This window comes from Anser cygnoides, chromosome 4, assembly GCF_040182565.1.
Source record: "Anser cygnoides isolate HZ-2024a breed goose chromosome 4, Taihu_goose_T2T_genome, whole genome shotgun sequence".
Lineage (NCBI taxonomy): Eukaryota > Metazoa > Chordata > Aves > Anseriformes > Anatidae > Anser > Anser cygnoides.
The window spans coordinates 66,100,385-66,109,037 of NC_089876.1; the positions used below are offsets into that span (position 1 = coordinate 66,100,385).

At 62.5% G+C, this 8,653-nt stretch overlaps 1 protein-coding gene across 1 annotated transcript in view; it reads right to left on the reverse strand.

Moving 5' to 3' along the window:
- LOC136790784 (maestro heat-like repeat-containing protein family member 2B) overlaps positions 1-7,542 on the reverse strand; it is a 16,041-nt gene extending 8,499 nt beyond the window's left edge. Inside the window, exons 1-18 of the mRNA XM_066996564.1 lie at positions 7,059-7,542; positions 6,515-6,637; positions 5,846-6,014; positions 5,426-5,524; positions 4,935-5,089; positions 4,485-4,628; positions 4,103-4,195; positions 3,742-3,811; positions 3,519-3,632; positions 3,184-3,257; positions 2,841-2,960; positions 2,481-2,573; positions 2,145-2,298; positions 1,902-1,942; positions 1,504-1,642; positions 763-815; positions 529-690; positions 142-261 (exon numbers count right to left, since the gene is read on the reverse strand). Of these exons, the coding sequence (XP_066852665.1) occupies positions 142-261; positions 529-690; positions 763-815; positions 1,504-1,642; positions 1,902-1,942; positions 2,145-2,298; positions 2,481-2,573; positions 2,841-2,960; positions 3,184-3,257; positions 3,519-3,632; positions 3,742-3,811; positions 4,103-4,195; positions 4,485-4,628; positions 4,935-5,089; positions 5,426-5,524; positions 5,846-6,014; positions 6,515-6,637; positions 7,059-7,175 (2,040 nt within the window). The 5' untranslated portion in view covers positions 7,176-7,542. The remainder of the gene's footprint in view (positions 1-141; positions 262-528; positions 691-762; positions 816-1,503; positions 1,643-1,901; positions 1,943-2,144; positions 2,299-2,480; positions 2,574-2,840; positions 2,961-3,183; positions 3,258-3,518; positions 3,633-3,741; positions 3,812-4,102; positions 4,196-4,484; positions 4,629-4,934; positions 5,090-5,425; positions 5,525-5,845; positions 6,015-6,514; positions 6,638-7,058) is intronic.
- Between the last annotated feature and the right edge of the window lie 1,111 nt (positions 7,543-8,653).

Here is an 8,653-nt window from a genome sequence, read left to right on the forward strand (position 1 = left end):
CTGGCCAGTCCTGGCCAGCTACGACGGCAAGGCAGGACATTGCCCGAGGGAAACAGCAGCTACAAGGAAATGAAAAAGGTCCGGAGCAGGGCTGGGACGAGGGGACACCGGGCAGAGCAGGGGCAGGAGAGGAAACCTCACCTGTCTGTCACATGGGCTGGTGGCATCTGTTTCTTTTAAGTATTTCAGCAGCTGCCCTTGGACGTGGGTGAGCTGCCGACAAGAGGCCAGCACCGTGCCGAGAGCCTGGTACAGGAAGTTCTGAAAGAGAAGAGACCGAGACCGAGACGTGGTAACGGCGCGACTTGTCAGGACAGGGCCTGGCCGCGACAGGCCCCAACAGCCCAGGGAGCAGCCGCGGCGCCCGGCTGTAGCCGACCCTGGGCAGCACGGAGGGAAGCATCTTTGGGGCGAGGGCAGGGGGAGCGGTGACGACAGCCCGCACGGGGAACGCGCTCCTTCAGCCCCAGCCCCGGAGCTGGGTGCCCCCGGGCTGTGCTGCCAGGAGGGCGCAGGCAGGGCGCAAACCTTGTCCTCGGCGCTGCTGGAGGGGTTGCTCAGCTGCTGGCTCAGCTCCCGGCTCAGGCACACGACCCATGGCTGGTCCACCAGCATCTCCTCCACCGACTCCGTCAGGAACTGGGGGGGAACACGACAGGAGGCAAATGTTGTCTCGCCCTTTGCCCGGGCCTTTCACGTTCACGTGCCCCAGGAGCTGTCGGGGCACAACTGCCCACAGCCTCACCCCCAGGGATGCTGTACCTTAAGCAGATAGCACTGCCACTCTTCAGAGTCCAGGAAGCCCTCTGTTTTTTCTGGAAAGCAAGAGGAAGCAAAATGCCTCGCTGTCACTTAAGCCAGCACCGGAGAAGAGTTCAGTGCTCTCCTTCCCTGGGAGCCAAAAACCCCAGAAGTCCCAGGCTTGAAAGGGCCTAAAATTGCCTGCACCAAAGCTCTTGCCAGGCTGCAGACCCCGGCTGGATCCCAGGGACATTGGCCAGAGCCACCGACTCAAGCCGGGGAAGGAAAGACTGACTGGGGCCGATCGCCGCTGCCCGACTGTGATCCCCGCACTACTCGAGCACCGTGCCCCAGCGTGCACAGCCGCACACATTTTCTCCTGACAGACCCAACACTTGCAGCCCATTTAGGGCCTCCTCCCAGGCTACTGCGCTGCCCAGCGTGGGACCGAGCTGCCCAGAACGGCTGCTGCAGACCTGCCCCAGGCACTCGGCCTTCCAGAGCCAGGGGCGCTGGTCCCACCCCTGCCCCAAGCACCGTCCCAGCAGGGGCAGGGGGACACTGCCCAGACCTGCCCTCCACGGGGACATCGATGGCCCCGTCCACCCCTGGGACGAGCTGATCCCAGCAGATCGCTGCCCCCAGCCTCCACGCTGGCTGCCTGGAAGGGGGACGGCAGCGGTTCCCCTACGCCATGCTGGGAGGCTGTTTTCCTGCCCCCTCCAGCTCTCCTGAGCCCGGCCCTCCACACTGGCACCTTACCTTCAAGGTACTGCAGCATGCAGGGGATGGAGATGGGCCACAGTCCCCTCAGGGAGCTGTGGATCCTGCTCTGCAGGGCCTGCAGCAGCTGTAGGGCAGCAACCGCGCATTCTCTGCACTGATCACAAGCCGCCACCACCTAGAGGAGGACAGAGAGAGACGGGGTCACTCCTTCCACCAGGGACGCGGCTTCTCCCACGAGGGAGCTCGACTCTGCCTCGGCGCCTCCCCCCACGTGCTTCCAGCCCCAGGGAGGGAGCGGGATCCCCAGCTCGTGGGCTTGGGCACGCTGGGACGCGCTGCCTCCTCCTCGGGGCTGCCAGCAAAAGCATCCCTGCCCCAGCATCTCCCCCTGCCCCTGGCCAGAAAAGCTCTTGCCCCGGGGCCCCGCTACTCACCAACAGCCGAACCAGTAGGGCCTGTGGCGTGGGCTTCTTGGCTGCAAGGAGGAAAAAAGGCAGGGTGAGCCCCTGAGCACCTCTGCACCCAGCCCCTCGCACCTTCGACGCCCCGACGCGGGGCTGAGAGTACCCGTGCAGCTGCAGAGCTGGCCTGGGGGCTGCCAGGGTGCAGGGAGGCATGCACCAGGCAGGCCCCTGGCCGAGCCCGGCACAGGTTGCTGGGGCACCTTCTGGTCCCACCTTGCTCCTGGACGTCAGCAGGCTTCTCGGTGTCCTCTTGCCCTTCCGTTTGCTTCTGCCTCTCGATCAGGGCTTGGAGACAACGCAACAGCGGGACCAGCATGCCGCAGTACTGGGCCGGCACCACGTACTGCAGGAGCCGTGGCCACAAGAGCTGCAGAGGAGGAGGAGGAAGTTTGGCACATCAGCATTCCCATCTCGGCTCAGAGGTGAAAAGGATGGCTTGCGCATCCCTTGGAGCCCATTAGGGTCGAGCTCCGGGGGGGCAGGCGAGGGCTGGCAAAAACACCCTGAAGGTGAAAAGTGGCTGCAGCAGCAGGGAGCAGGACCACTTACTTCGGTCATCCCTTCCACAGAGAGATCCAGAGACTCCAGGATACCTATGCACTGGGCCTGAAGGTCTCTTTCCTCTTGGACGTCTTCTACCGCCTGCAAGACAGCGTTGGGAAACCCCCCATTACTCTCAACTCCCACCTCAGGAGGCTCTGTGGAGGATGAGGACAGCCAGGCCCCACTCAGGGGCCACGTCCCAGCCCCAAGGAAGTGCTGGGCAGCTTGGGAGCAGCGAGCGCTGCACAGGGCTGTCGGGCACACGAGGTTCTGCGGGGCCCAGGCGATGCTGCGAGTGCCACTGAGGGAGCTCTCGGCACAGCCTGGGCACGGGACCGAGCCGCGGGTGTCCCGCTCTGTCCTTACCAGTCTGTCCGAGGCCCGCCTGAACTCGACAAAGATGTGCGCCACCACATCCCATGCCAAGCAGCTCGGGATGCTGACGCTGAGCAGATCCTTGATGAAACCCAGGAGCGCTCTCCTCAACTGCCAAGGAGACAGGGTGGTTACGGTCTGCCCCGCCAGCAGCCAAAGGGAAGCCACCTTTGCCTGGGGGCAGCCCTCGCAGCCCGTGGAGAGGCAACGAGTGCACAGGAGAAGCCTTCGCTGCCAGGGGTCGGGGCTAGGCTTTGTACAGCACAACAACCTGCCCGCTCTGGGGGCTTTCTCTGCCCCACTGGTCTCGCTGTTCCTTCCTAAATGAGCTCACCTGGGTGCCGGACTCAGTGAACAAGGGCTGCACAGCCTCTACAATTAGGGGCAGCTTCTCTCTCACTGCAGGTTCTGCAAGAGACACAGAGAGGTATGCGTTCAGGCAGGGCTCAGATGGCAGAAGGGATCCCTCGAAGCTCCCAGGCTTTTCACAGACAAGCGGGACAGCACAGCAGGGCTGGGCTCTGACTGCAGGGGAAGCACTGGCGTCCCAGAAGGACTTTGTTTCTGCCGCTACTACTGCGTTACAGGGCCTGAAAGCTCTGACAGCAGATAGCTTCAGCCCCCTGACTGCCCCAGCCCTGGCTGGCGGCCCTGGCCTGTGGTACTGACCGTCAGAGCGGGCCACAGCTCCCAGCAGAGTCAGCGCTGTCCCGCGGGAGCCCTGGTTCTCGCTGCTCAGCTGGGACAGCAGGAACGTGACCGTCTCCTCCGGGTAGATTCGAGCTGCGGGCCAGAAACCACATTTTGCATGAATAGTCAGCAAAACCCCATGGCTGAGGTTCACAAGGAAGTTGGGAGAACACGACAGGCATCGTCCCGTTCCCTCCCTTACCTTGAAGCACAATGCACTGCCTCAGTTCTTCTTTATGGCCTGCACTGTGCTGCCTGGTCTCGTCCCCAAGCTGTGGGAGAAAGGTCCATTTTAGAGAAAGATCGCAGGCAGAGCAGCGATCAGAGGCTGCCTTTTGGGTCCCAGCACTCCAGAGTCCTCCTGCCAGGTGGCTGAGAGGGAAGTGCTGAAGGAACTGAGCTGCCCCTCGGGCCTGCACAAAACAGCCAGGATCAGGGTGCTCACAGCCTCGAGGCACCTCCAGGAAGGTCCCGGTGGAAGGACGCCCTGCCCTGCCCTGCCCCTCTGTGGCAATCCGGCCTGCAGGACCTGGGCCAGCAGCACAGGCACGGGCTCCCTTTACCTCGTGGTGCACAGCAGCAGCGATGGCATGGAGCTTGTCCTTGGGGGCGACAGCGTGAAGTTCCTCCAAGGTCTTCAGGAAATAATGGAGGCTCTACAAGAGAAGGGAGAGGACGAGTGGGTTAAAGCCACTGAAGCCACGTGGGAAGGAAGAAACCCAGCACGCCTGTGGCATGGGGAACCCCTAACCCCAGCTCCCAGGGAGAACCCCAAAGCTCCTGCCCAGGGCTTCCTGCTCACCTGGGTTGTTCTCTTCCTGCCCGAGCAGCCCAGGAAGCCTCACAGCTCCCCTGCTGCCGCCCTGCCTTCTCGGAGGGCTCCCCGACACCTCGTGGCACTCACACGCACACCACAGCCGCACCAGACCCCGCGCAACGCCTCACCTCTGTCACCCGGGAAGTATCTTGGACCTCCTGGTACTGCTGCAGGAGCCAGACGACCTGCTTCCACACCCGGTCCTGGTGCTGCGCATCATGGAGGACGACAGCCATCATAGCAGTCACTGCTCCAAAGATGGCCTGCTTGTCCTGCAGAGGGAAGAGACGAGATACTCTGAGGGCTGTCTAGCACTCGGCGTCCCCCAGCACATGCCTGCCTTTGCACAGAGAGGGCTTTCCCTTTCCCTTCTGCCCCACAGAAGGGCTCTCTCCAGAGGACAGCAAGCATTCCCCTGCCAAAGGGCCCTGGGGCCCAAGCACTTGCCAGCTGGGAGCCCCCAGCCCCGGGCACGGCGTCAGCCCGCCCGCTCCCTCCCCTCACCCCTCTGCTCCCACCCAGGGGGCACGGGCAGCCCCAGCCAGGCACAGCCCCGCTGCTGCCCCAGCAGCGCTCACCTCCTCCTTCTTATGGCGGCCCAGCCAGTTTACCACAGCGTGGCAGAACAGGGAGTACACCTGCTCGCAGAGCTGCTTCTCCCCGATGCGAGGGAAGGGGCACTGCTCCCAGGCGTTGAAGTAAGCGTTGATCGCCCTCGACCACTGCTCCAGCACTGCACCAGAAGGAAGGAGCTCGTCAAAGTCTGCAACAGGCAGCGTGCCTGGCTCCCTCACCCACGCCTGCGTGGAGCAGTCCCTGGCTCACCAGGCGTCGGCTTGGGACTGCCCAGTGCTGCGCTCCCGGCATCTGAACTAAAATACGGTGCCCCTTCTCCCCTTCTGCACACCGCACCTCCTCCTCCTCCTCTTCCTCGCAGGCCTCTTCCCCTCCAGCACTTACCATTGCAGCCCCCGCCCTGCCCTTCCCAAAGTTTGCCCCCCAGCGCAGGACCACGCCGCGATCCGAGCGAGGCACCGAGGGCCTGCCCGGCCCCTTCCCCTCTACTCACCACTGCAGATGGTGCGCAGGATCCGGCTGCTCTCCACTTGTCTCAGCATGGCGTGCAGAGCAAGGAGCGTCATTTCGACGAAGGGGATGCACCGCAGGGCTGCAGAGAGAGGACAGGCAGAGGGACAGAGGGAGCCACGGTCAGCCAGAGCCAGAGCAGCACCGCGGGCAGGAGGGCTGGGGCTGCCGGGCTGGGGGACGTGTCAGAGGGACAGGGGAGGTCGCTGCGGGTTCAGTCCCCAGCAGCTTCCACCCTTGCAGCACTGGCATTGGGGTGGCGGGGCGGAAATCCCAGCTCCAGGCGAGGAGGTGCCACAACCCCACAGCCCTCCGGCCCAAAACAGCGTTCAGGGAGGGGCAGGGTCCCTGCTCCTGGCCGTCATGGACCATAACCCAGAGCACGAGGCCAAAGGGGCCATACCATAGCTGCTGGCCAGTTTGCTCAAGGTGGTGAGCACAAACTCCTGGCATGCTCCTCCCCTCATGGTCTTCAGGTGGCCCTGGAGCTCGGACATCACAAATTCGAAGTGGGAACGAGCCAGAGCCACCAGGACGTCACCAGCAGCTGCTGTCACATTGTTCATTGCACCCTGAAAAAGAGCCACAGGTGAAATGCTGCCCAGGAGAAAGGCTGAGGCACCAGGTCAGGCCCTGCTGGCCAGTGAGGACCACGGGGCTTCAGCTCATCGTTTTGCTGTCAGAGCCACTGGCGAGACGACCGCGTCTCCCCCACAGAACACCCCCGGGACAGCTGTGCCCGAGCTGGGACGCGTCCCCAGAGCCTCTGCGTTAAGCAGGAGTCGCGCGAGGCAGGAACTGGGGGGCTGCACGGCCCAACTCCAGCCCTGGGAGGTGGCGCACACGTCGCCTGGCGTGGAGGAGCTCACCACGCTCTGCACAGTCTGGAGCAGGGCTGGATACAGCCTTTCCCCTAGCGGGATGCGCTCCCTGGGAGAGGGAGCAGCCACAGGGGCACTGGGGAAGTCCCCAGGCCTGAATCCCAGTGAACCATCTGTGCGCCACTCCATGTCACACCCACAGCTGGGGAGAGGCAGGCTGCTCCGTTCGCCCTTCTAGAGAACAAGCTCACCTGGGCTGCCTTCATGTCTCCAGACACCTCTGCGAGCACTCGGTTCACAACGCCGCTCTGCAGACGGGTATCATCTCCTTGCAAGACATGCTGGAGGCGGCGGTAGGTCTCCGCTCGGTCACCCTAGGGAGAGACCATGACACCACTTGCTTTGCCCTTATTCCCGGGCAGCTGCGAGCTGCTGCCCCTCACTCTAGAGTGAGAGCCCACAAGCAGCACCACCGCGTCCTGTCCCAGCTTGTGTCCAGCTACACAAAGGAGCCGAGGGAGCAGCAGCCCTGGGAACCGACCAAGCACCAGGCACCAGCCTGGGACCATGGTACAGGGCCAGGACAAGGATGGATGCTTGGGCAGCTCCAGGCTGAGCTGCTGCGGGAAAGGAGGCAGCGCAGCAGCGTCAGCCCAGCGTGACCGCAGGATCAGCCTTTGGGGACCGGGCACCAGCAGCAGGACAGAGGGGCCATCAGGCAAGACCCCTCGGTGGCACCCAGGGTGGAGGGGAGCCCTCAACCCCCCACGGCACAGCGGGATGTCCGCAGCTCACCTCTCTGTCTTGCAGCTTCTTTAACAAGGAATTCACGACGGTGGCAGAGATGGCAACAGTCTCAGACCCCGTCTCTCTGCCACCGTCCTTGTGATAAATTAGCGGGTGTTTGTTCATTGTCTTTAAAAGGAATTCAGAGAATCTGCTGAGAAGATAAGGTTTTGCAATTTACGACCTTGTTAAGGGGGAAGACTAAGCAAGTAGATAGTGGGGAGGGGGTCTTGGATAAACGTCCTTGGTAAAACAAAGACTCTGTGAAATACTGTTTGCCGCTTCACTACCCTCCCCCTTGAACACGAGCACAAGGCATGATCATTGAAAGAAAAACAACGACCCCCAACAACGAACTGCACAGCTTCAGAAGATTCAACAAGTCCTGACAAGCCAAAACGTGGATGCTATAAAACGGCGACACTGAAAAGGGAAAGTTGCGTGCTGTGATGGAGCGGAGACTCCCCAGCCGCCCAGCGCTGTTTTGCTTCTACCTGCTTACCTAATTAATAAATTATCTTCGATAGACCAGAAAATTGCGTGGTCTCGCTTATAACAGTCCTCATGATGTGTAGGTCCAGTCCTGACCCCTACACAAGCAAAGGAAGCTGGAAGGAAACAACCAAACAGTTTGCGTCAGCTTGGCTGGCTGTGGGGATTCGCACCAGGTTGGGGCAGGCATCCTCCCAGCCTGGAGAGGAAACCTCCCCAGCACCAACAGCACAGGCTGGGGTCCCCATCTCTGGTCGTGCTGGGAACTCATAGGGATGCAGCCCCCGGCCTCCCCCTGCCCCTCACCAAAAAATCTTCTCAGCCTCCCCTTCACAGCAGGATCACCCCAGAATCTCTCTCCAGGTCCTCCTCCTGTGGCCGCCGAGAAGCAATGGGCCACCTGCGCTCACCGCAGCAGCTATGAGGCACCCAGCCATTGTGACCTCCCTGAGGGCTGCCATGGATACGGGGACACATCACAGGGCAGGGCCGGAGGTGGCAGCACCCCCATGGCCCAAACCCACAGCATATCCCCACTCTCCATCGCTCCAGTTCGCTCCGGTCCTTGCGTGGTTTTCAGCAACGGCCTTCCGTGCACTTCTCTGCCCAGCCCCGGTCCCATCTGGTTCCACTCTCCAGGGACCCCAGGTCCCTGGAGAAGGGAGAGGAGAGTGGGTTAAAGCCACTGAAGCCACGTGGGAAGGAAGAAACCCAGCACGCCTGTGGCATGGGGAACCCCTAACCCCAGCTCCCAGGGAGAACCCCAAAGCTCCTGCCCAGGGCTTCCTGCTCACCTGGGTTGTTCTCTTCCTGCCCGAGCAGCCCAGGAAGCCTCACAGCTCCCCTGCTGCCCCCCTGCCTTCTCGGAGGGCTCCCTGACACCTCGTGGCACTCACACGCACACCACAGCCGCACCAGACCCCGCGCAACGCCTCACCTCTGTCACCCGGGATGACACCAGGCACACAACCCATGGCTGGTCCACCAGCATCTCCTCCACCGACTCCGTCAGGAACTGGGGGGGAACACGGCAGGAGGCAAATGTTGTCTCGCCCTTTGCCCAGGCCTTTCACGTTCATGTGCCCCAGGAGCTGTCGGGGCACAACTGCCCA